Source organism: Falco cherrug, chromosome 9, assembly GCF_023634085.1.
Source record: "Falco cherrug isolate bFalChe1 chromosome 9, bFalChe1.pri, whole genome shotgun sequence".
Lineage (NCBI taxonomy): Eukaryota > Metazoa > Chordata > Aves > Falconiformes > Falconidae > Falco > Falco cherrug.
Window position 1 is genome coordinate 11,587,001 of NC_073705.1, and position 27,766 is coordinate 11,614,766.

Sequence of the window (27,766 nt, forward strand, 5' to 3'; positions counted from 1 at the left end):
CTGAATTTTACCTTTTCCCGTGGTGAAGCAAAAGCTCACAGGACGAGCTGGGGATAAAGCCTGACAGCGGCTGCCTGCCAGCACAGGGAGTGACAGGTTATGCCTATGTGTCACACTGTGACGACTGGATTAGTTTTTTAACTCCAGGCTGGGAACTCTGACCTTTGATTAAAAGTTATTTATTTCCAGGACTTCCCAAATGCATCCTCCTCACAAACCTTTCCAACCGTCTCCCCAGGATTCCCAGCACTTTCTGCATATAAGCACTCCCGTAATGGTAGGGATGAAATGAAATGCAGTCGGGCAAGGACACGGGCCTTGTGCAATGCCCATCGCTGCTGCACCCTCTCTGACAGTCACTTGTTCAAAGTGGACAGGTAAGCCCAGGACAGAAGAGCAAACACTGCTACGTACTATTGTTGGCGTTATTTCTTTGGAGCTGTGGTTTCCACTTTTCTTCAACAACAGCTAGAGGTGATCTGGGCTGGCTAGAGGCAATATTGTTCTCGTTGTCAGCTGTGGGACAAGAGACAGGGAGGTGTTAGAAGCACAAGATAATAATGCTTAAAGCACAAAGAAGGGGAAACAGCACCCATCTGCTTAGCACTTACTTATGGTTCCCTTAACCAAAGCGACAACAATCTACCATTCTCTGTAGCTTTTAAGCATTTTCAGTGAGATGGCACAGTACTGTCAGAAACCTTGGAACTGTCTTTGGACTTGCAACCTATCACCTCCCAAAATGTGGCTGAAATGACAATAGCTTTTCTGTGCACCAGCGACACTGATGCCATCAGCACACCTTGAGAAATGTTTCCCAATCAACTGAAACCACACACCAGGAAGAATAGATGTTCCTTGTGCAATCTGACTTGTGCAATCTACTTGCTTTCTAAATGACAGGAGGTGCAATATTTATCGTTCTTTTGCCTTACTGCATCCTTCTTCCCTGTTCTTCACTGTTAAGCACTTTGTCTTTCAAGCTACGCCCAAGTCCTCTGTATCCAGGGCTCTTATTATAATCTTCACATATGGTTTCCTCCCACCGTAGAGAGAGGGCCAACCTCCTCTCGGGCTGCTCACCGCTGCCTCAGACTGGAAATGAAAAGAGAAAAACCCCAAGTTTCTGGAGTGTGACCAAAAATTGTTCCTCACTCTGGCTGCAAAGACACCAACTGCCCTAGGGGTCTTCGTGTTCATGCTCCTGTTTCTGTGTATATAAGTGGGCTAAACACTTTGGCTGCCAATCTAATGAGATCTTTCAAGGAAATGCAGTCAAGGTCTGTAAATTCTGTATTGTTTCCATGTTCTTTCCTCTCCTGTGCCCCAATAAATTCTCCCCACCCTCTACAGGGAATTTTCTAGTTCCTAATACGCTTCACTGTGAAACTGTGCTTTGAAATAGGCTGTGAAGCATCATTAAAGCACAAAATGAAGAGAGGTGGAAAAGGAAGGAGAAAGATGGAGAGACTGATGATCACACTGAACAGAAGGATGGAATTAAAAACAAAGAAGACAAAACAGGTCCTTTATGCATCACAGCTGGACTCATCTCACCCAATTTTGGACACCCCTGTTAGACACACCTCTCTTCAAATTGGCCCCTTAGGGCTCCTTTTACACTCAGTGGCACAGAACAGGCTTAAGACTGCAATTCGTTCACCCAGGCAGAACTAGATGCCTCTTGTAGTATAAGATCCATGATGCTCTGAACTCACCTGGAGTCATGACTTCTTCTCCACTGATTATAAAGGGAGTCCAAGTTGACCAGTTCAGGTGGCAGTATCTACAGCCTAGGCACACCGGCATGCAGTGACATGAATCCTCCCCCAGCGCTCCAGACAGCAGAGCATGAATTAGATGAACACCTTATTAAGGCACACACAGGCATGCTGCTCTGCAGCCCAGGCTGATCTGGTGCTGTGCAGAGCAGGGGGCTGCCCATCAGAACAAACAGGAGAGGGCAAAGGTGCTCTCCTTCATGAGTGGCAATGACCTGGGAGAGAAGGGAGACCACCACGGATCTAGAGACAAGCAATGAAACTCCAGTGCCCTCTTAATTACAAGCAAGTCCTCTCAAATCTGAGCAGCTCTGCATGTTAACTGCTGGGGCACTCACAAACCTCGCTGATGAACAGCCACAGACTGCACAGGTATTCTTAGGCCTGGGCACTGCACCTAAGTATACCTAAGAGCAATCCAGGGTATGACAGAACCAGGGTAGACTCTGGGACTGCCTTGAGGACCATTCCCAGGGAATTCACTGGTCATGGCTGGCACCTGGGGAGGGCTGCCATGCTCAGAACTGCAGCCAGCGGCCAGTCTTTGCAGGAGTGGAAGAGACGTGAAGAGCAGGAGGTGCTCCAGTGAATGCCAGTGATCCATATGACATATCAATTTTCCCCCAGCATTTGCCTAGACTAACTGCTCTTGAGCTAATGCCACCAGTGTCCTCAACTGCAAACATCTGTGGGTAGGCAAAGGAAAATGCTCGATGTTGCCTACTAACTTTGTTCATGTTTCAGACCTTCCTTGTCTTGGTGAGGGGTGGATGGGGAGAGAAAACCTCTGTATTTCCTCCCCCCAACTCTTTATCTATTTCATAATAATAGAGGATTTATTATGTACAAATATCTGCTGGCATTCAATATGGTATTAATGAGATTTGTGCATTTCAGCCTCATCTTCCTTATCAGGCAGTCTGTGAACTACACAGATCATGGTTCTTTAATTTCTCTTCATGCCTCCAATCCTTTAATCCAGGTTCAGCCTAGTCGTCCTTTTATTTTTTTAGCTCTAGATTGCAGGAAAGGCATTATATGGTAGCACTCGACCTGAACAAAGTACTCTAAAGGGAGTAAAAGCTGTATATTGTACAGTGTAATTACAGAACAAATTCCTTTGCCTGGTGTTCTGCTGTTCTATTTCTGCCTTTCAGCATCCAATTTACATTCTAATTGCTTCTTCTCACTGTGTAGCTGCTTTACGGAGCTATAATCTCTCCTTATTACCTTCTAGCCTCCAGGCTCAGCCCTCTGAATGACTCAAGAGCCAGTATGTCCCTGCTTTTGCTCTTTGAGGCCAGCAGCATGTTGTTCCCTGTCTTCAGTCACTTGCGAGGGGGGCTCAGTGGATGCATCACATTTAGTTGGAAGAGATTAGCCCTTTGCATCAGACACAACAAGCCAAACTGGACTCCTGAACACATTAACTGAGGGAGTATTTGACCCATGTAAGCTTCTTGTATCTCTGCATCCCCATAATGAAACATTCCTTGAGCCAGGCACAGCGAGTGGTACAAACCGCTACTATGCCAGTGTCCCCAGTGTGTGGATCCCATGCCACCAGTGCTGACTACCGCAAGGTCTCTGCACTCCCAGACTTCAGAGATGTTGTGCCAATGGTGTTTCTTGGATATAGAAAACCCTGAGCTCTGACAGGCTGAAAGGCAACAAACTGCGACCAGAGTAACTGCAAGCCCTGTGTAATCGCTACCGTTGCTCTGCTTAAGTACAATACCCCAAACCGGACTTCCACCAAAGCTGTCTGTAGCTTTCACACCTCTTCATTTTGTTTTGCCCTGGTCCCGCAGGAGAAAACCCCGCGCTAATCGCCCCCAGCTGCACAGGTCTGGAGGAAAGGCTGGCGCTCCCTCCAGAGGAAGAGGCATGAGCACAGGACTGGCAAGCACCATGCACAGAGATGCCACAGCAAGGGATGGCTGCTTTCACAGGGGGCAGCCTCCGTGATGCTGGAGAAAGCACTTAAAGAAGACACAGACAAGCTTGCTGTCACTGTGCCACTGAGACATTTGGGAGGAAGCAGCCAAGCAGAAGACAGTGACTTACAAAAAGAGCAGGGAGAGATGAGAAAATACAGTTTCACAGGAGTAATCCTGAGTTGGGGAGAGGGATTTACCCATTAATGTATCTCTGCTGACATTACATGAGTCAGATCACAGGTACCTGCTCCCTCTAGCCCTGTTCTGTGTCCGAAGTAACCCAGGTTGAAAAAGCCCAGCATCCATGACTCATTTGCAAGGAAGAGAGGAGGAAGAAGCTGCAGACAGTATTAGCTTAAAATTTTCAACAGCTCACGCCTTGCCACGAACTGCCATTCTCCCTTTTGACACCTTAGCTTGGGCCCTCCTTTGCAGCTCCTTTACTCAGTGTCACCAAGAGCTTTAACTTAAAATGCTGCATTTCAGTACCAGAGACCAGAACAAGGAAAAGGATGCTCAGGATGCGGCTTGGAGGTAAGCAGAAAGTGCTCTTGACAAACAGCAAGAACAGTCCCCAGCACCGTGGAGGTGGCAGCCACTACCCTGTGCGGAGCTTCGCTGCTCCTCGGTGTAACAGGAAATCCAATCACTCCACATTAACCAGCTTATGTTCTAAACAGAAAGTAATGTCCAAAGAACTCACACCATCTTGTAACAAATCTAAATGTCTCTTCATAACCTTGAAAAGATGATAAATAAAGCAGACACTGAACAACACACAAAGCCTGCACTGAGATTTGCCAATGAGAACTGAACTGGCACCAACGAACTGCTTGGATGAAGAACCCAAGGGGCACTATTAAAATTAGGACTAAAACTAAAATATAGAACAAGATAAGAACTTTGATTAGAATCATTGTTACAGAATGGAAAATATCTTTTCCTCAAGGCACTTGTCCTTCTGTGCCATTCTACTCAGGTCTTACCTGTAAAGTGAGGGCAAATGCAAGCACTGAATGTGTATCTCAACAGAGCAGCTGTCTGTTGGAAAACACCAGTCTGTCAAAGGTGAATTAATTTCTAAACCTGTGTTAATTCACTTGAATTTTCATTCAAGAGGGGGAAAAAAAGAAAAAATTATGCCAATATGTTAAAAAAATCCTTTGCTACATTTTAGAATATTCTGAACGCTGTCTTTGAAAGTGCTTTGGCTCTGAAATTTTACAATCGCCTCTATTGAGACACAAAACAAAAAAGGTGGCTTAGAAACAAAGTAGTGGAACCACTCCTTAGAATTTTCTTTTATAGATAGCTGAAAAGGAAATGAACACAACTGCTGAAATGGCAAATTCTTCTGAGAACACATTTCAGTCCTTTGCAGAACTCCAGGAGACACAAGTACAGAAAAGGACTTGTGTGGGCAAAGGCTCTGCTGCCCTGCAAGTGTTTTTGCTTTATCTGCTTCCATGAGAACTACCCTTTTTGCAGGAGGAGGGATTTAACCTGCTGTAGGAGTGACCCATTAACGCTTATGCAATGAGTATTCCCTAGATACCTTTGGATAAAGGGGATGAGTAGTTGGATGTGCTCTGTGCGAGCATGGCAGCACGGCACAGTTCCTCTCTTCCTATGGAAAGGAGTAATATTTATGATATACCCTGAGCCTTGCACTGTTGCAGCCACTGCTACGTGCTCCAGTCTTTGAGTATCTTTTTTGCTGCAGGTGAAATTACTGGGGCTTTGGAAACCGTGAGCACAGAAAGCTCTATTGACACACAACGGGGTCAACATCAGGCATCAGCGCAGAATTTAATTCTCCGCTTTAAGCGAGTCGAAGTGCCCAGCTTACCTGCATGGGACTGCATGTGCTCCAGGAGATTGTTATAAAACTGGAACTGGATTCCACAAGCTCCACAGGTGTAAGGCTCTGTTTGGGAGAAATCAGTTCAGAAGAATTATACAGAGTATGCAGGGAAGCAGCACACGTGCATACTTCAGTTTGTACAGTAGCAGGGCAGTGCCTTAAGGCCCGGTCCTTGTCACCTCAGCCCACGTGAGCATGTCACAGCAGCTCCTTAGAACCGAACCCACAGGGCTCGGGCTGTGATTTGGGAAAGCACATGGGCACGTCACTGCTTCCTGGGCTGGGGTCAGGCGTTTTTCAATGTACTTCACTTTACTGCCACGAGAAGGCCCAGGATGGCAGAGGGACTGCTCGTGCACTAAAGTGATGCACCTGCCAGTGTGTGTGTGTGGGATCTCCGTGAATCTGCACAAAGATTTGAGAGGCTACACACTGACCGGGGTTTACTAGCTCATGCCTGCTGCAGGCTGTTTTAAGCATATCCTTGTTCTTTTTAAGCCTGAAAGCAAAGCATGGTGAATTCATTTTACATCCAATCTGTCAAATTCCAGCCTCTGCTGCCTTTCCTGAGTAAGACAAGGAGCACTGGGTTGTGAAAAATCCTGTTGCTCAGAAGTTGGGGCATGGAGAAGTGCCACAGGGGGACTCAGCTTAGGTTTTTTTGTGGCTGTCAACAAGTGCAGCGAGACTGGGGAATGGTGAGTGCCACTGGGCTCGGTGGCAGCAAGTCGCTGGGGTAAGCAGAGGCGGAGGGGAAGAAGCACAGAAATCAGAGCTGTGCCAGAAGGCTGAGAGCAGAGCAGGAGAGCCATGTTGCCAGAGTAATACGGATGAGCTGGAGTCAGGTAAGAGCTGAGCGCAGAGCTCCCTCATGAGCTGAAAGATACGTTTAGTTCTGTTCTAACAAGTATGTTGAAAGTGCAGTTTTTCCACTGAATTAACCTAACAGCAAATGTTTGCAGTTGCTCGTTTAAACAGTGTTAGTTGAGTGCATTAGTTGACAGACGTAATATCAAACTACAGTGGCTGAAATACATTAACATTGCAGTTTGCTTCTATACCTCCAAATACACCAGCACACTGCCACCACTTAGGCTGTGGCATTTTGTTTCGTAACAGAAGAATGGACAAATGCAAGCATTTGATATATAAACAACTCAGCATATAAACGCCTGGCACACGCACAGAGCAATGCCTATTGCTACAATATACCAGAAATCTGTACCTATGTTCAAAGGGAAAAACACATTCTGTATCAATGAATAAGCAAAAGCACCGGCATCTGGGACGGAAGAACCAAAATACAGGAAAGCACAAGCCTGACTTGGCTACAATCTGTAAGAAGTCTATCTCAGGTAGCAAAACCCAGAATTCATCAGATGGCTACAGGAAGCTGCGAGGGAAAACATAGAAGAGACCATGAGCAGTTCGTATAAGCTATACTTAAATGCTGTTAGGTTAAACACCCTGCTGTGACTTTCCCACAGAACCTACAGCCCTCTGAAACAATGGAGCCAGCTCCACCTGGAGAAGCTGTGCTCAGTGCTTTATTTAACTTACTGTATTTTCTTGTGATGCTACTCCTGTGTTTTGCTGTAGTGAGGAAGTTCATTAATACTGTACTTAAACGTGCTTGTGAAAAAAAGGGAAGACTTTGGCCCCTGGGTGGCACACTTTGGAATTTCAGGACTGGGCAATTAACACGGACTGGCTGTTTCTGCTGGAATCATCAGTAGTGAAATAGCCAGTTGTGGTGAAATGCCACAAGAGGTGCAATGTAATCTAAGTGTTCAGACCTTTTCTGTAATTATAGGAGAGGAGAAGACCCCACATGGGTGCAAACCATCCCTCTCAGATATACATTTCGATGTCGAATGGCCTGTTTGATAGATGCACCTATCTGACCCTGTTGCTTATGAAGCTTATACTGCTCAGATGGAAGTGTCTCAAAGTAAGTGGGTTGATTCCGCCTTCAAGTGTCAAAATTAACATTTGATTAATCTAATGAAAGAAGTCACATTTCAAAAAGCCTGCTGAATGTTGCTGGCAGGTTCCCGACAGGATCAGAAGAGCTGCAGTGCTGACACCACGGCAGCTTACAAGGCCACCACCCCTGTTCTTTGCCCCAGTGCTGTGCTGGAGACCCTTCCGCTACAAGAACTGGGAGAACAGAACATGCTGTACATCTCAGGTGCTTCAGAAACTCTGAAATTTAGAGGTGTCACACCATGGTTCCCTGGGACACTTTCAGGTCTCCATGTGCCATTTATAAACATCAGCAGGCACATGCATTTCCTTCTGTCATCTCTGCCTGTAGTAACCTTGGCCAGAGGAATTGGTGGCGGAGCAATCCATCCTTCACTGCTGCAGTCCAAGGACCCTTCTCTGCTCCCAGACAAGTACACAAACGCCACAATTCCCCTAGAAGCAGGTTTCCAAGTAGCCACCAGAACAACTCTTCCTCTAAGCTCAGTTACAGGGCACCTCACTGGGAAGCAAATCACAGCCAGCACTCTCCAAGCAGCACGTTTCTCACATTCATTTTTCTCTCCTGTTTCTCTACATCCTCACATTTCCCTCTCATCTTATTTTGCCTGAGCTGCTTTACCTTCCTCCTGGTTACAGTCTCAGCTGTTTTATCACCATAAGTCTGTGCTTTCTTCTAGCCCTCCCTTTGCCTGACTCCTGACCAGTCTTTTCTGGGTTCTCCCCATCCCCATCTATCATGCAGTGACCATCGAGGTCTCCTCAGTTCTTTACCTCAAGCTCCTCCCTCTGTCACTACAACATACTGTGTACTCAGTATATTTGGTGCACTCAGCGCCTCTGAAAGGTCTCTCATTTGTAAATCTTCACAGAAAAATCCTGTTGATTTTCAGCCCATTTCCAAAGCCTCCCCTTCTATTCTACTACAGATGTGTCCACCTCTGTAAACAAAACCCCTGTCTGGTTTCAAAAAATCATTTCTTAATTCTGAAAATGCCAGAACATTTTCTAAATACTTTTGAGACAAAGAGTCTACAGTTTGCCACAAATGAAAATGATGGAAGTTAAAACTAGGGATAAATTTTAAATTCATCCAACAATTCAAAAGTCTTTCCCAGGGAGGAGGGAAGGGATACTTGGGAGGATGTGCAGAATCCCTGTGGAAGTGTATGGACTCGTTTTACTTCCCAGGGCTTTCTCAACACTCACACTTCTGAGATAACAGCTTCTAAGCCCCTTACGCTCCACAATGCAAAGAGCTGGCAATAGTCAGGCTGGCTGAAAGGAGGGTGGGATGTGTCAGTGCTAGAAGAGGGAGAGGGATCTGGAAGGGGGAGAGAAGAAATAGGCAATCTGTCTCTGAAACCAGGCAAAAGCCACTGCTGGAAAAGAACTGCCCACCTGGGCTGGTACACACAGCCAATAAATTCCCCCTCCCTTTGATTTCTGCTTGCAACCTAAAGGTAGAGTTAACTGGAACAGCCGTCAGAACTGCTCTGAACATCCCTGTGAGCCACACTTGTGCCCCATTCTCCTTCCTGGGAGCACAGCCCCCTTCGCACCACTGCAGGACCTGCTTAGCTCTGATCCCTTGGCATGGGTTGGGGAGAATGGTGCTCCGCTTTCTCCAAGCTCCCTCTATTTGCATTCCCCTGGGCAGATGCTAAACTCACGCTGGTGCCAGCTGGTCTCTTGCTGCGTACTTGGCTTGCTCAGGTTGTGAGTTGGGACTCCACACCTATTAACCACAGCTCCTGGAGGCCTGAGCACCCGCAGGCTGGTCCAGGATGTGGGCTACATCATCCCGAAACCCCACCAATTGCCAGTGTGCATGCAGGGTTGCCGCATTCACATAACCTTCCTTCACACAAGGGACTGGAGCATAAATTCACCAGGCTGCATGAGAAGCTCTCCCTTCCTCTCCTTGTTTCCACTACTCACTCCTAGTAACCACTGCTCCACCTAAAGCACCTGGGTGATGAGAGGGGAGGGTGAAAACAGCCCAAACAGCTTTGAAAGGTGGAAGGAGACAGGCAGAGAGCTCACTGAGGCTGCCTTCAGAGTACTCCTCCTTTACAGTCTGAAATCCCGAGCTTTGGTTGCTCTTGCTTTGTCAGCCAGGCTGTGACCTGGGCACAAGGTCCTGCAGTTTGCATGTATCCTCTCTACTACTGACTGCCACTAGTGCATCCTACAAAAACTGCAGAGTAACAAATGAGCCATTAAAAACCTGCAACATTCAACTCTAAACCTGTAGCCCAGCACTCTCACACTTCACTAAACGCCTCAGAAGATGGAATGCCAGGCTGCTATCGCTCCTCTACACACCTCCAGAAAGCAAGCTCTTCACAAAGCAAGCTCTTCACACAGCCAAGACCAGAGCCACGAAGTTGGGGAACCAGTCAGGGATGCTGCATTTTCTGCAAGCCCTGGGATACTTCTCGAGCTCTCCCATGGCTTCATATTCAGCCACAGCTAGGATGCACTTTCCTGCGGTAGTACGAAAAGCTGCAGAGCCTGTGCAGCAACATGGAAATGGCTCTGCCTGACGCCTGACACATGTGGCTGCGCAAGGAGCATGAGCATCTCTGAGCATCGCCTATTCTCCAGGTTCTGCCACCATGGCTGAGCTGCACATAAGAGGCTTTGTTGCAAAAAGGGTGGAAACAGGCTCCAAGTCTTCACAGAAGGGTAAGAAATCATGAACTGGATGCCCAGAGAGTTTACGCTACCACATTAACCCCTCTATCTTTCTGGCTCTGTGTTGTTGCTGCATGTCCAGAAGCCTTCTGCAATCCTGTAGACTTAATTTGGCAGCAGAAAGTCCGTGCATGAAATGGCATGTTGTGTGGGCCAGACCTGTCCGCACAGCATCAGAGAAGAACAGGAGAGGGTACAACGTTGAGTATGTGACAAGCGACTGGCTGCACAGCACCTACACTGCTCCCCTGCTATCTGCCACTCACCATCTTCTCCCATCTCCTCCCTCCTCTGATCCCTCCTTCGTTGCTGCCTGTCCCCTTCCACTCGGCGCCCGTGGCACAGAGCCAGCAGGTTTTCCTCAAGCCATGCTAGCTGTCGCTGTGCCCCCCGGCTCCTTCCACCGCCTGCCATGCAAAGCAGCAGTCCCCGGTGCCTGGAGATGGCTGCCTCTGAAGCAGCAGTGCTATCCTCTCCCCAGCAACTTGAGGATCGCACTGGGCTGAGCCAGGATCCTGACTCTGAACAGCTCTTCTGAGGCAAAATATTTGAAAATTTGGGAGGAGGAGGAAATCGCTCTCTGAACATGTCCTGTCTGCCAGCAGAAAAGGGCTGCTCTACAGCCAACTGATCTCAGTAGAGTCTGACTTTCATTCCCAAGTTTTCCCACAACGTAGCAAGGGCTGCACAGTGGAAAGCACAAGAAAATCTGCTACAAGCAAGCAGTGCTGTGCTGTTAGAACTGCAAACACCCATCCCAGGGCGCTTCTAACAGTGTCTTGCAAGCTGTCTGAAACTCAAGCATTTGGCATCCCCAAGCAATGGCATTTCATTCTCCTATCAAGCACCAAAGAGCTTTCCTCCCCAAAAAGAAGAGACATTTGTCTGTGTTGTACTGGGATGTGGGCTGCTGAGCACAAAAAGTACTCCTTCTCCCCCAAAAGCGTCCTTCCCCAGAAAAACTGACCTCTGTTGTGAGCCAGGTCCCTCTCCACTCTGAACAAGACATGCTGTCACATCACCCTTACTGGTTGCCCAGGTACTCTCTGAAAACACCTTTACAGAAACCTGAAGCACCATCAGCTGCTGAAGCCTCTTCAGTCCCTTGAGCCACACAGAACTAACACTCACAGTTGGTTGCACAAGTTAAAACATCTTTCCCCAAGGCTATTATTAGACACTTTTATTAGTGCTTTTTATATATACCCAGTGAACAAGGCTCTAGAGTAAGGCAGCAAGCTATATAAGCCAAGACAGAGAAAAAACATCATTTGTGCTTAGGTTAAATAAATCACTCTAATTCCCATGTTAACTCTCATTGCCACATCTAAGCCAGAGAAAATAGCAGAGCCTGGTTTGAGGCCAGGACTGAACATGAGTCGAGAGCTTTTAACAGAAAATTTCAACACAAACCACCCTGAGCTGCTTGTGCACAAGTGAAACCCAGCAGCCAGCTCAATGACTGATGGCAGCACAGGGAGCAGACCCCCAGGCAGCTCTCTCAACAGAAAGGACCCACATTTCAACACTTCTGTCCACATTTTGACGAAAAACAAATGCAGAAGAACTGTAAGGGAAACTTCGCAGTGTTTTCACCCAATGTTTCCATTGGTTTTAACCTTCACAACAGTGTAACTGCATCTTCCCGTACCTTTGATACAAACTGATTAAACGCCACATGTGAATCAGCAGCAGTCTCCTAGAAAAACGCCATCACACACCAAAATAAGCAGAAGTTTCTTGAAAACAGAACTTCTATCGCTTCCACCCATCTCAGACAACAAACCAGGGGCTACATAAAAAGGTGCAATGACGTGTGCTTTAAAAACTGAAGTCCCGAATGCATCATGGTTGTTAAATTTGTTTGCACTGATTCGATTTCTCTTCCAATGTGAACTCTCATGTTCTAAATAAAACTCTCACTTCTTTAAGTGTCCACCACCACTGTGGCCACGGTCAGGGTGCAGCACACAGGGCTCTCCTGCACTAAGAGACAGCAGTCCTGGATACCAGGCTGGCACAGTATCACCCCTAATATCCAGATGCAAGCCAAGCAGTAACCAAACACACTGTAAGGCAAAGGACGAAGCTCCGCCTGTTGAAAGCATCAAGCACACAGGGCAGAACCTCAAGCAGAGACCACCTGCATCCACCCACCCCAAACCTGCTCTCCTTCCACTCCTGCATGCTCACCGCTGCGCCCTGGGCTCCCATTTCTCACCTGTGCTCTCAGGCCAAAGGGAACTGTCTCTGCAAAGGTGTTTACTGAGCAGAGCCACAAAAAGAAGTTTTCCTGTGAGTAAATGTAACTTAAACATGGGTTCATTTTCAGTCTTCAACCCTTGGTCTCTCAGAATACGTATTATTGATGTATTTCACAAAACTTAACTCCCAAAGGCTGTAAATGAGTCTAAATGGTCTAGCAGCCACATACTGCACAGAAACACCTTGAAGGATTTCTGTTGCATTTAAATCTGAAACCAGAGCTACAGAAGTGAGGCATTTTGTTCTTTGACACCTAGACTCACAATAAAAAAACCCCATTTATTCATAAAAAATGCTAAGAGGGCAGGCCAGCATGGCTGCAGGGTGGAAGTCCCCGCCTTTGAGCACCACAGACATCCATTACACTTACTTTGTAAAAGCGGGAAAGGATTTGAAATCAGGGGACTTGCGGTTTCTGCAAAAAAGAAAGAGATTTAAATATTGAGACTGGCAGAGACCTTGCTGCATGCCACACAGGCTCTGCCTATCTGCTCACCGATCCTTATCCTCACTCCGCACTTCAGATTTAAATGTGGCAGGATGGGGGGTCTTAATTTACCGCAAATTACGACATGTCCAGCTGTGAATTTTCTCTCTTGGTGTCTTGCTAAGTTTCTCATGGTTAAGAATCTGTGCCTTTCCTTCCCATTTTGAAATCTCCAGAGATTTTAACATACACCCTATGCTACAGTAATGGAAACAGACAAGTGAGGAGGGGCAGCAGCAGAACAGCTAAGGGAGCAAGAAATCATTTACAAATGCTTTTTTGGGGGCCCCAGATGCAAATTCCCAGATTCACCATGCAGCTTCCTCAGACTGAAGCTGGGAGGAAAAAAAGGCGTTTTGGCCTCACTGGATGGTATGCTAAAGGAAAGAGTTCTAAGCAGTGCACACTACTTCAGGCTGAGAATACCCATTTTCTGCCCAGCACATCTTGCAGATTGCCTCTCTTTAAGGTGTGACTGAAAGAAATGGAAACCCTGGCTGCTCAACGAGCCCTTGGTCAACCAGGGGCTGTCTGCATCCACTCCATGGTGTGCTGGAGCAGAAGCAGTGATTCTCAGCACCTCAGACTCTGTGCAGTTTCCTACAGTTTGCAGGTGAGGTCCTTTAGTGTCAAACCCCTGCAGAGGGGAAGAAACCATTAGTGTTAAATATTCAATCATCCATTCAATGCATTTACAGAATGGTCCCAGGTCCAAAGTTACGAATTGCATTGATGAAGGAGGCTCTCAGGACTGACAGACTTGGACTGGTTTGCTTGGAAGGAAAACTTAACTCATTAACTGCACAGGTCAACAGTGAGCCTTCATGCTAAATATTTCAACATGGTGAGGACCTGGGCTGTTGAAGAGGGCTTCAGCTGGCAGGGCCAGCCAGTAACGAATGAAGATGAAGGCATGGATGATGCTTGGCAAAGACGTGAATAGACAGTGCTATGGGAAGGGTATGTATGGAAGGCACCAGCTAGATACAGAACACTGCTGATCACTCAACACATTTCTGTTACTCCATGTTGCACTAACAGTGCTATTTGCAGCTGATGAGGTCTGTATCTGGAGGAAGATCTTCAACGGAACAGGTTCCAATCCGGTTCAACACAGCAGCTGAACAGGGCAGGCTCCTCTAGGTACCGTTCTTTCACTACTTGTGCTCTCTGCCTCTGCTTTGGGACGTGTTGTATTCAGTGAACACACGGATGCTCACTGACCGTCCCATGGCTTCAGGCTTTAAAGGGCTCTTTCAGCACCCCAGAGGCAAGTGAAGTTTTTGAGGGCCAAACCCCAACATTTTACCATTCCCCCAGAAGTGAACCTCATCTGGAAGAGGCACCCAGCACACAGCAGTGGCTACACCACGTAATACACTGCAATGAGTTCTCAACATACTCTTTAGCCACTTTCCAGCCAGAAGTGCCAACAGAGGCTCCTCGTTATGCTTGACTTCGTACGCACAGGAAACTCGCTGTCAGTCTGCAGCAGGAGTTCCGGCCATTGCCAAGCATTGCTACTACGTATTTTAAGCGAAGAAAGACTGTTGGGATTTTTCTTGTCTTTGTGTTATGGGCCACTTCGTTACCCATGCACTGCAATGTCCCTGCCTCAGCACAGTCAGTTCAACTAAAGCCACCTGCTCAAAGAACAGTCGCAGAAGTATCAGTTTAAATGACTAATGATAATGTGGCTTGGTCTGGGGATATGCTAATATTAGATTCTCCAGGCAAAACTGAAACAGGAGCTCATGTTTTTCTGCCCATACATTGGTCTATCAGTGACTCTTTTTGCCATGTTCTGTCCAGCCCCAGCCCAGCATATCTGTGCTTGAAGACTGCAATCCACAGCTTGTACCACTGGCTGTTTGTTCCAATTTTGCTGACTGCTCACCTCTTGCCTCAATGTCTTTCATACATATTGTCTCAACGTCCCTCCTGGTGTCCCAGGGCTCTTGAGCAATTGGCAGGGTATCACCCACAGAGACTTGCTGCTGAGTGGTTATTTCAACCCAAGCATCCTTCTGCCTGTCTGCATGTTGCCTGTTCAACGTAACAAGTCTGGAATAACTTAAATGAACGTGGCACCAGAAATTAACAGTTCGTTCCCAGAAACCTCAATTCCATGCAAAAGCCCAGTGGACACAGAGACTCTCATTTATGTGACTGAGCAAGCGACACTTGCTTAACTGAAGTCTCTCCCTATATTACTCTTTATTCTAATGGTGAGAACTGCACTCAGATAGTAATCCCTCTTCTGGGCACATCATTTTTATGCTGCTTTGAAAAATGCAGCTCTACGCATGTGCAATTGTGCTGCCCCATGATCAGCATCACCTGTGCTCTGCACAGCTTAGTTACAAAAATGTGGGTACTCACATAACTCCCCCCACTTTTCCTCACTCCTCAAACTGGATCATTAGCAGGCTTGGACTTCCCATCTCAATGGAAAGACAGCAGTAGAAGGCTTGTACCATTCGCAAACCAAGCAACAGATGAGAAAGATTTACCAACAGATGAACCACTTGAATGGGATTTGTACTTTGTGCTTCGGTCCAGCTGACACAACCTGTAAGACAGTTGGGTGCATCTCAGGAAGCAGAGGCGCAGGAGGCTGGCTGGGCTGTGCTACACATCAGATTGTAATCAATAATCAAGAATTATTATGCCCCAAGTATTAAAGCTGCACTCACCCACCAAAAATCCTAGTCATTTCTTCCCAGAAGAAATCCAACCAGGTGGGCTGTATGATCACTGGACTGCATAGAAAGAGCAGAGGAGGATGCATGGCCAACAACAGAGAAGGAGGAAGATCCCAGTGTTTGTAACACACCTAGCTGACTCCCCCCATATGTGCACCATGACCACCTGCACTTTCAGTGCAAAACAGCTTGGCAAAACAAAAAGTATGGCAGTAGCCACTGCTCTTAAGTCTGGCCTTCCATTTGGGTGCACATGGGGACCTGGCATTGTCAGGGCAAGAGTAACTCCTGTTACTGCAACAGAAGTTGCACGGGACACTCAAGCAGACATCATGTCTGCTCCCAGCACCACCAAAGCTTCAGAAGAGATTTAAATCATGAGTTTAACACTGATTTGCACTCTGCCTTTTTGCTGCTTTCCATAAAACTAAAGGTTAGTTCTGGCTAGTTGCTAAGCAAGAAAGACATACAATCTATTTCTGTTTAAGAGACTACCCTGTTTAACATAAGCTAAAAATACTGGGTTTATGTGGCAAGTGGTGAACGAGACATTTCTAATTATCCTTCTGCTTGAGATAGTTATATTTAGCTAGTGAAAATGTACATAAGCCGCATCCTACAATATACTATGGTTCTTAATTCCCATCCAGTTGTAGCATGGAACTATCTCAAGCGTGCTGCATACATAGGAAAATAAAGTGCATTACTTAAAAATATTTTGCACTTAGAACTGATTCACTAAAAAGAATATAGCATATAAGATCAGGAAATGACAGACTAACAGATTTGTCATTTCTGAAAATCCCACTGAACTCATGTTTAAAGTTTGGTCCTATGCCCTACCGATTTTGAGAACTGGCACTTCTCAGCCTTTTCCAAACATTTTTACTTCTAAATCGAAAGGAGGAAGTTAACTGTTTTTTGGTCTCAGTCTCACCTCAGCTTGGCATGAACTGATTCAGAAAAGAAGATATTTCCCTTGCCCCTCTACGCAGTCTGAAATAAACACTGCTGGAAAGAAAAGCTTCCTTAGGTAAACATGAATGAAAAGCACTGACATTTTAAAAACTGTAAATGCTAAAATTTGTTCCACTGGAACTTACAACAGTAATAGTTACCTAATGCAGCAGATGAAATTGAGACATACTTACACAGCTTAAATCAACTTTGAAAGTTAAAAGTATTTCCCAATTCCCTACATAATTTTAAATGTTCTCTCTTTCGCATTGGTAATGTCTAGCAAGTTTAGACATCAACAAATATTGTCAATTTCAATTAGTTTTCTCCTTTTGACGGCTGTATTTTAAGGTATCTAAAGAGCTTTTTTTTTCCTTTATGTTTTGGGGTTTTTTTCTTCTTGAAGCCTCACAATTTCTTTCATTCCTCTTGGCCTACAGGTGGTGTAACCACAAATTCTTCATTTTACTAAAGAGTCACCCATAGCGTGACAACAATAGATCACAGCTGGATTACGCTGTAAACACCAAGTCAGAGACGGTTGTTGCCCCTAAGGCTTTCTGATGTCTGATGAAAAGTGCAACAACAAAGAGATCCAAAAGCTTGGGGAGTATCAAGTGTAGTTGTGGTTACCACAACTACATCACGCCAGGGCCAAGCCCGCAGACTTCCACTCAAATGCTGCTCTACCCACTCCACCTGCACATGGTGGAAGAGGAAGGCAGCAAGCCTTTACTACTGAACACAATACATGTATTTGCCCCTTTCTGGGCCTTTTTCCTTCCCATGCTCAGGCTGACAATCACTAACTTTTGCAAGAAGAGTATTTCACAAGCTGGCCTTCAAATATTGTTTGGCCTCCTGCGAATTTAGTACAGAAAATCCCTGCACGTGTCAAGACTCAGCAGGATAACCACCACCAAGGAGTGCTTTCTTGAAAGCAGCTTTACAGCACCTTAGATGAGTAACATCTCACGCACTGCAATGAGCAACTCTATCTTTCAGGATCAGGTTATGTCATTGTTTTCTGGACTCTGCTTAGTTCAGCAGTGAATCATCACAAGTTTCACGCGACTTGGGACCACTGCATTGGCTGCCTGTTGCTCCAGAGGAAGAACAAGGAAGCAATCTGCGCATTTTAGCAGATAATATTTTTAAAGCACTGTGAAACTTCCAGGTTTCATCAAAAAGCAAGTTTAAGGGACTGTGGAGACTATCCCATTAATACAAAGGACACTCTCCCACTCACGAGGTGGATGGGCAGCTAAACAATCCTCCATCCAGCAGGACATGATGGAGCCACAGAGTGGGAGACAGACCTTCTGCTAGTCAGTGAGACTCAAACACACCCACAAAGCAGTTTGTGATGCAGAACAGGAGCTGTTTTATAGGCAAGAAGATGCCAGCTTACTCAGATAAGGATACCAGGTACCTGCATTCACTATGGCAATGACTGGGGCTATGCCTAGGGAAGAGACATCTGAAATTCAACATTTTCCATGCTAGTTGTCTTACTCCCACTTACAGGACTCCTTACGGCAATGCATCCAAATCCATTTCAGGTGGCTTTTGTTGCTGATCTTCCCTCTCTGCTTGTCCTCCCCCTCACTCCAGACAACCAGACAACCACATTATCATCAGCTGCCTTCCTGCCTGTGCAAAATCCGCTGGCTGGAGCTCAAGAGAGGGCAAGCCAACAATGCCAGAATTACTCCCAAGAGTTCACATGACACATGTGAACACTAAGCCACAGAGAGTTTGTCCCACCTACTGAAACACAGCTATGGAAATAAGGAAAACGGGGAGGTAAGGACATGCCAGCTCTTTGAAAAGGAAGTTACTGAGAGCTCTGCTTGGTCACCCAAGCACGCAGATACCTGCAGGGCTCTCCATAGCCTTCTCTAATCACCAGTGCCATTCACAGTGTGACATGGTGATGTTCATCAGGCTGCTATCAATGAGAACATTTAGACCGACTCCTGAGAACATGAAATAAAAGAGAAGAAATGGCTTGGTGCAGAGGCTGGAAGAGAGCACTGAATGGGACACACAGGAAGCAGCACAAAGATGGGGTCAAGGGGGGAACACAGGGCTGGGGAAGAAAAGAGGATGCAGGATAGACAAAGAAAGGGGGAAAAGGGAAGAAGTTTATACATCTCCATGCACCACTCTGGCTTTGAGGAGTGTGTCAGCTGCTTAATGCAGAAAAGTACTTCCAACCAGAGCCAAACTCCTCTCAAACCAGTCCTGAGCAACTCGCTCAAGTACCTCAGGTTTCCCAGCTCAAATAAAATTTCAGATGAGCACCTTGCAACTCCCCTGCAGCCTGCCAGGCCCTAGACTAAGCCATAAAATAAACTGCCAATACATGTGGTGCAGACAGAAACACTTCTTACAATGAAGTAAGACGAGGCAAATCGTATGAAACTCACTACTCAGTTTGTAAAAATTTCTGACTTTGAGTTTTACTGTGAGATTTTTATTCATGTGATTTAAATGTTGCAGTTCAGACAGAAACAGATTCGGAAGGATGGGTGTGATGTGAGCTGGTACAAGAAGATGGCAGGGAGAATCTGTGAGATGTGTCACAGCAACAACAGGTCAGTATTTAATAGTTCAGACAGAACTGAAGTCTTGGACTATTCAATACAGCCACTCTTTCTCTGTGTCTGCTTTTTGTCAGTGGTTCCTGGACCCCCCTCCCACGCTACAGTTTCATTTCTCCTCCTGCATAACTTAACAAAAGGAGGTTTGCAGCCAGAAGGTTTTACAAAGCAGCTTTCTTCACTTTAGGGACAAGCTGTTTGATATGAAGGAAGATAATTCTATCCTTCCTCTGTAGGCTATACAGGGTTTGACAGGAATAAAAAAGGAACAATCTAAGGCTGCTGCTTTCAAAGGGCCCCAGAGGAGTCAGGAACCCAACGATACATTGGCATGTAAAGCCAAGCACTTAAAGGCTTTGAAACCCTTCAGATAAACCACTCGTACTACCCACAGAAGACAAGATATGAGGAGCAGACCTGCTGAGAGGCAAGTGGCCACTTTCAGAGCAGCAAGTCAGGCTAGTAACTCTTGGCCGTCGGTGAACTACGCTGTCGCGTGTCATGTCTACCAGCCTGGTGGGGCTGACTGAAGACAGACTTGGCCAGCCTCTAAGGACTCCTGACTGCTGCTGCTCATGCGGAACGGGACTACAGAGTACAAGGGCCTGAAACACAGAGACAAGCTCACCTGATGGGTTCTGCTTACACCTCTTTTCTTTAGGTTTTTCTGTCCCCGAATGAACAGCTGTAATTGTGGTGAATGCTTGGATTAGTACAGGATTGTTCCCCAACACATAACATGCAGTATTTTAGTAACACACAACTTTTCCCCCATTCACTAATATCCACTCTGCTATCACATGCGGGTTTGCAGCACCACTTCATTCCTTTTTTTCCAACGTGGTTCCAAAAAGCCCCTTATTTGCTTCAGAGGCAGACATAAAGCCCTACAACAGATCCTGTGTAACCTGCTCCAGAGACAAATCCCTCCCCTTACCTGTCCATTCCAGCTAGCAGCGTTGCGAACACCACATGTTTTGGTATTATTGAATGGGGAGAGGAGGGAGGCCAGCCTTTTCTGCTGGATTGTTATTTATCTCTGCACCAAGATGCCAAAATTAACATTTCATCTGGTCTGTCTGTTATGCTCCAATTAAGGAGCATAAAAGAATGGCAGTGTCCCACTTGAACGGAGGGAGGTACATTGGCAGGATAAAACTCTACTTGTAAAGAAAACTCCATAAACAGTGTACCTAAACAAAATTGTCTAGGCCCGTGGTTATGTTTAGTTACTACCACTTGGACTTAAAACTCAAAAGAAAACTCCAGAAGTGGAGTAAATTTTAATTCCTTCTAGCACATGTATTTTGGTCCCACATCTACACATCTGGTATGCTGTAACCTTCAGGTAGCGAACTCACAAACACCTGGACTCTGGTTACAGTGATGTGCAAATAAACTGACACATTAGGCATCACTGCAATATGCAAACTGCTGTTCTATTTAGTCTTCAAATTTCTCTTGCTTGCTGCAAATGGCTTTGCTTCACAAGGACTTCACTGATACACAGACAAAGAACAAGTACACTTTATGTCCATCCATATTCCCCTTTCTCTAGATCTTTGCTCCCCACTGAAAAATCTATGCTAAAATATCTGGACCTTGGGAGCAGGATCTCCGCATCACCTTTTTTACAGGCTTGGAGTGCCAGGAACCTGGGAGGAGTGAGAAGAGGGCACTACCCCCGGAATGCTAGCTGCCTGCAAGCTTAAATATATACCCCAAATATATAAACAATCACCGATCACAGCTGAATCCTGCTCTCGAGAGGGACGTGGTAAGCAACAGCAGGAGGGAGTGAACACACTTACCGCTGGAGTTCTGAGAATTGCTGTTTGTTTCTTCAAAGTTGTTTTGCGCTTTGCCTTCCACTCTCCTGCTGAAAGCACTTTCTGCTGGGTGGAGAACAAAGCAGGGATGGTGACTGGTCAATACTGGTTGCAGAACCACACCGACAGGAGGCAAGACAACATGCTCCTGTGCCACATAATCGCATACCCTGAATACATCAGAAAGGTCAAATACCTCGTTTTGGAGGCAAATGGGCCAGATTCATTGAAGGGGTAACAGGTAGGTATTTTTCTTGAATGCCTTCTGGCTGAGGTGGCCTGGATTGGCTCTTAGGGAGCCCATGAACACCAGTCCTGACTGAACCAGAAGGGTCATGGCTTCCTCCCCTGCAAAAAAACCCAACTCTTATCTTACTCCTCCTTAAGGCAATAAGCAGCCCTTAAAGTCTCGGGCACAGGTGACCACCAGGTCTGCAGACTGAACTCCATGTCTTCACCACAACATGCAAGAGAGTCACCTACCAAAGCACTACGCCAGCTCTCCCCATGCTTCCCAGCAATCTGCATTTGCTTCCTAAGCACTCCCTCAGAAACATTCGAATGGAGGACTGACAGGCTGTCTGACAGCCTGCCCACAATGTCTGGAAAAGCTACGGCAGATCCCCTGGCCCTCTACTTTCCCACACTGAACTTGGTGCTTCACCCCTCCCCAAGACCAAGCAAGCAGGCCCTGCTCCTCTGCTGCATGCTGCCAGCCAGTGCTCTTAGCAGTTCACTCGCTTCGCACGCTTCAGCAGCAGTGCAGGGCTGTTTTCCAGGAACTGTAATGGGAGGACTCCTCCAGTGTGCAGAGGTGGTTCCTGACCCTGGCTGCCGTGTCCTGAAACATCACCGTACAGCACAGCTGAGGTGCATCCCATCCTTCTCACGCTGATGTTCCTTAGCACAAGTTCAACAGTACAAATACTGTGAGGTCTCATCTCACTTCAACTAGGATCGCAATGTCTGGGAAAATGTCTTTACTGTACTGACTCAAAGGATAAACTACAAATAAATACAATAAAAGGTGAACTGGCCAAACTAATGTGTATGGTCTATGCTGTATAGACTCTTCTGTATGTGGACTCACCCATGGAGCTCACTGTCACCCAATGGGTTCATCTGAACATGGCTCTGCAAGGCTCTGCTGGGATCAGCAGCACACAAATTGTATAGGGAGGGAGCTGAGGGACAGAAGTCTCATTCAGGAATGACAGGGACTGTTGACAATTGATATCAGATCATCATTTCGCTACGTATTTCTGTAGATCGCTGGAGTGGTCAGAACTGCTGTTATTACTTCCGTAAAGAGGCCCCAGCTCCCCGCAGCCTCACAGCCTCCCTGTGCTGAAGCTGAAGTGTGGCTCAGACACATGGGCTTTATGTCTGATGCGGCTAGAAAAGACCTGAACTGCATCAAGCTCCCAGCTCATGAATTTTGGTCCAGCCAGTCCTTAGTGGACCCTTTGAGTCCTAAGCAGGCTTCTTAAATTCTCAATCTACTACAATCCTGACTCTTTCTAAAATGTAGAACAAGAAAACTGGGTAATCAAATCAGTTAAAACAGAATCACACAAAACAGGGCTGAAAACGAACTGGAGAGATTATCTAGTCCACCCCCCCGACAGATAAATAACAGGAATGAGAGGCCTGAAATAACTAGAAAATCAGATGGCACAGTGGGAAAAAGAGACCACGACAAAATGGATGAGGCCAACCCACCCCCCAAGAGACCCAGGTTCAAATCCCGGCTTATGTCACAAGTGGAAGTGAGTTGCAGGTCTCCAAAATTGTTCAGAAAAAAATTGCATGGTAGTTTTGTCCTCCTCTCCTTTTTTTTTCTCCAAATCTGGCATTAAGAAAAAGCTGGTTTAGTGCACCTCCTTGATCTTACTGTATCCCTCCCACACAGCAAAGGGCAGCTGACACAAGTTCTCTCTCTCTCCTCAAACTGAACCTTTGGCATGCAAAGCAAAATTATCTGTACAGACAAATTAAGTGCCACTCTACTAAGCGCCTGTGGAGATGCTGTCAGTGGAGTGGTACTCTATCATCTCTGGTATTATCCAGGCCCAGTGTAATGTCTCTAACCGCAGTGCTGGGAAGGTATCCCTTCTGGAGACTGTTTTCCTATAGGTGTTATGGTCAATGCATTCGTACCAGAAATTCAAGAAACTGCTCAGACTGCCTTTGTACAAGACACTGCCTTGAAAGACACCACAGAAATGACGCCACCAGATAAGATAGGGTAGGACCCCCAGACTAGTATTAGTTTCTTGAAGATTGATCTACTAGGCCCAAGCATCATGCGATTCCTTCCTCCATACAGGAAGAGAACAGCTCAAAAGTTTTTACCCAGTGTACTGATACACTTTTAGGTTAGAGAAGTGGGGGGGAAAAAGTGCCTTTACAAAAAACACCTCCCAGCTACTGCTCAGATGAATCTGGCCTCTGCCCCAGGAAGGCTCCCAGTTTTTCCATTTTTGTGAGAGACATGAAACTGGAAGACGTTGTTGCAGGTTTAAATAAATAATGAAAAAGGTTTCTCAGCTTTAACTCTGACATGGGTTGGATTGGATGGACATCAAATTAGTAATAAAATCATACAAATGTTTAAGAGGTGCAGTAACAATATGAAATCTCAGGACCCACAAGCTGTAAGAAGACAGGTCACTCACTGCAACATCTGGTACCTGTGGGAGTGTGTGCTATCTAACAAGCACCCGTGTTGAACATCCTGTGGTCTCTCCCACCACAGCCACCTCTGCTACTCAGCATCTGTCCATGCCAGACATTTCAGGGGCATTTAAACACCAGCTGATTAACCAGCCCTTCTTTTGTACCAAGATGGAATATGTATCTACCAACCTGACAGATTTAAGAGAGTGTTTCCCTGCTGCCTGGACATGTGAATGCTGTGTCTCACATCCTATTTATTAATAGTTATCTTTCTGTGCTCTTTGCTTTCTATTTTTTTTATCCCTTTTTTTTTTTTAAGTTTTGATATTGCTTGGAAGGAGGAAACAGGGACTATGGAAGGACCAATCTTAACTTGAGTGTCCTAACATCTCTGTAATGGTTCTGTACCATTAATTTTATTGCCAGAGCCCACCTTATTTCTTGGTGGTTCCTGTGGGGAGTGAAGCACTGTGAAAACACCTGTACTCCATTTCATTTCCTCAGGCACAGGCCTATCCCTGAAAATATCGCCTTGAGGGAAACAAACACTAAATGCCAAACAAAGCTGAAAACCAAACAAAAATCCCCACACCTGACAAGGCATTATGCCAGTCCCTTGTCAGGAAGCTCTCCTCAGTTTGTGACACCAGGATTTGAAACAGGGTCTTTTGTACCTTGTGGTTAGCATGATGCTTCAAAAACCCCACCTTGTCTCTGGGAAGAAGTTATAAAGACCTATGGCTCATGTAAATTTTTATATATAATGTGCCAAAGGATCTGATCCCCTCAACTGCTTCTGGGAGTAGCTTATCTGGGACAGTCATGGATGGATCAGACTGAGTCCAGGAAGGGTCAAAAGTCAACCCAGGGCTGGACTGGACACTAAGCAGTTAAGAAAGTTGATGGTAGAAAGGCAATTGGTACCTGTGATGGCCTTGCTTCCTGGGGATCCAGAATTTGGAGCGCGGAACATCTGGGATTGGGATGCCGGTGGGACACCGGAGGGGGTGCGGTGCAGGAGGGTAGAACATCGGTTTATTGAAGCCGGTGTTTTTTTGCTGGATTGGCTCGCCTGTGTCTTCACTGCCACGAAGAGTGGAGATCGAGAGAACTCTGGATATGAACACTCAGAACTAGTGCCTGGACAGTCAGTCAGCTCCCAGACCGTGTGCCTTCTGGGAGGGTTGCTTTCTAACAGCAATGCTCACAAAACCCTTGCGTGGGGACCTGCAGCAACTGTGGATCCACCGATCCCATGTAACAAAACTTTTCCCCGCTCACCCGAGGGGACAGATTATTGAAGCTTGTTAGTTCCCTTCCACACCTTTAACTGCCACGTGACCAACCCATTCCTCCTCCAGCAGGAATCACCCCATCCATCCAGGAGCACTATTTGATTGCCATGGCCTGGCTGGGTGTACCTGCATCATTGTCCTTCATCTCTATGTAAGTAAGAGTTTGATTTTTGAGAGCAGGTTTCTAATCTAATACCCAGAGCTCTGAATAGGGAGAAGTTTACAACTTTGTTAGCTGAGCTTTGCATAAATCCTAGAGATCTCCAGCTATTCCTTGTCTCATTAACCAAAAACAAAGGAAAGGGGGCTGCTGGTAATGGAATGCAATTAGGAGGCAGAGTTCTCATCCTGCAAGTCAGGAAAGGCCTTCTGGCCCTTATCTTCAGAAGAGTACTGGTGACATGTGGAGAAATTCTCAGTGTTACTGGGATATGCTCTTTGTATGTATCTATAGTTTGGTCTCTGCAATGCACAGTGAGGATCACCAGGAATTTTCAATGCCAAAAGTCATACGAAAAATCTTCAGGAGGACAGCCCTTTGTCTAGGCCATATGGACTAAAAAAAAATAATTACAAAAATAGAGAAGAAACCTAACCTTCTTTCATTCCTCAGTGGCTTCTTCCATGGAAATTTGGTACAGTTCCTGAAGCCCAAGTCTCACTACAACCATCTGCCCTGAAGAATCACTAAGAAACAAGGTTCACATAACCCACATCCCAAGCTCACTGCCAGTAATTTTTATAGAGTGATATTTCAGGATGCCTAAAGCTGGGTGGGCAACACTAGGACTTGTTCATCTTATATGGAAATAGTTATCCATATTGAGCAGTTCTCTCATGGACTGCCATGGCAGCTCAACAGCCTGACTCTGAAACAGGTGAGGAGAAAAGTCACTTAGACTGGGACTAGATCCTTATTTCCCAAATCCCATGAGATGCAGACCTCAAATGCGAACTGTTCTTATCTTCCCTGTCAGCAGTCAGCAGCACTGGAGAGGGAGGATGTGTACATTCAAAGCGGCTTGCAAAAAGATACTCAAAGTAAACAGGTTTTTGTTTCAACTGATCTGATACACAGATCCAAAATGACACTTATTGTTAACGTTAGTGAACTTCTGCAGGAGATTATGTACTAGGTTTCCTCATAGTTTAGGTCTAGATACTTCTCTGCTTGGTCTCTGGCCAGCTGAATAGGCAGGAGGCTTGCTTTCGCTTCCTATACTTCCTTTCAATCTCCATGGACAATCCTCCTCCAGTTGCTGCCAAACCGCCAGCAAAAACGTAGTCAGATACGACAGTTTCCTGCTTATGTGTCATCTAGTTTCCCACCAGGCATATTCCCACCAACTGCTGCTTTATTCCCCCTCCATACCAAGAGAAGTTGCAACCAGCCAACTTGGTGTCAGAAACAAAGAGCATCATTGCAAATTCTCTGCAGTCCAGGCACTGCTCTCTTGAGAGCCAAATAAAAAAGCCCCAGTGCTATGAAGGCCTCCAAAATTATTTCTTTTCTCTTCCAACTTAAACAAGTATGTCTTCACATTCAGACCGCAGAGCGAAGGCTGCTCCATCTGACACTAGGCAGAGACAGAGTTTGGGCCAGCAATGCAAGACAGACAAAAGAGTATTCTAACAGTATGAAGGATGCTAATAATTCATTGGAAAAAAAAGTTTTAGTCTTTAGTTCATCAGATGACAAATTCCCTCTGAAGACTAAGCAACACAGGTAGAGACATTAATGTAGCTCCTCTGTTCTGCTCTTAAAAAGTCACCTTCACTGTGCAACTCACTGCCTCAGGCTGATGAAAAGGCAAGGTATTTCCAAAGTTCAAGGTATTTCCAAAAGTGAAAATACTGAGTTGCTGAATGCTTACAAAAACCTCCTGCCTCAAAATCTGCAGCTAGACAGCAAGACTGAAGACAGCACTGTGAACAGATGATCCCATAATTGCTGCTATGAAGTTTTTTAAACTTTCTCCGAAAGCATCTGAGAGATGTCCCAGCTGAAGCTGACATAGTGAGGAAGGGAGGGCAGGAGAGGAGTAGTGTGGAGAGTAACTCTCACTGAATGCCCCCTAGTCACTCGGTAAACTGTGTGCCCTGTGCTACAGCTGCACAGACTGGCACACAGTGTGCTAAAGAACACAGACAATACAGGTGATATGTGAAAGATGGGGGACTCTGCCTGGGCAGCAGGAAAAAGAACTTGCTCATCGCCATTCTCAGTCATGATGGCTGCAGAGTTGCTCCCAGGGCAATGATGTAGCTAAAAAGTCTGAGGTACTCTTTGGGTATGCAATCAGGGCACTTTTAAAGGGGATCAGGTAGACTTGTTAGCTCTCAGTTCCCTCACTAGACCCAGTGCTGGTGCCTGCCCTTCATGAAGGTGGTTAACAGACTTGAGAATATTCAGATGAGAAGGCAAGAGAATAAACGAAGGACAAGAACAGCACACCTTACAATGGAAACACAAAGTCACTCCTTTAGCTTAACCGGGAGGTTAGTTACTACAAAGTGACCTGACAGCAGGCTATACAAAGGTCTAGAAAGGACAGAAACTTCGTAACTCAGTCCTCCTTCATCTAGCAGACAAAATTATAAATAGGATCCAGTGTCTGAAAGCTAAAGCTGGATATTTTTAGTCTTAATTTGGTGAGGGTAATAATTCATCA

The 27,766-nt window shown here is 46.0% G+C and overlaps 1 protein-coding gene across 22 annotated transcripts in view; it reads right to left on the minus strand.

The window, feature by feature from the left end:
• The window catches only part of ZNF618 (zinc finger protein 618), a 162,175-nt gene that overhangs the window by 9,549 nt on the left and 124,860 nt on the right, over window positions 1-27,766 (minus strand). For 9 of the 22 annotated variants that reach the window (XM_055719754.1, XM_055719765.1, XM_055719758.1 and 6 more), the window contains 6 exons: window positions 24,724-24,912; window positions 21,103-21,186; window positions 19,920-19,976; window positions 12,907-12,951; window positions 5,571-5,648; window positions 415-516 (listed from right to left, as the gene is read on the minus strand). In XM_055719754.1, coding sequence (XP_055575729.1) covers window positions 415-516; window positions 5,571-5,648; window positions 12,907-12,951; window positions 19,920-19,976; window positions 21,103-21,186; window positions 24,724-24,912 — 555 coding nt within the window. The remainder of the gene's footprint in view (window positions 1-414; window positions 517-5,570; window positions 5,649-12,906; window positions 12,952-19,919; window positions 19,977-21,102; window positions 21,187-24,723; window positions 24,913-27,766) is intronic. The other 13 variants (XM_055719773.1, XM_055719776.1, XM_055719759.1 and 10 more) reach the window with 10 other exon arrangements.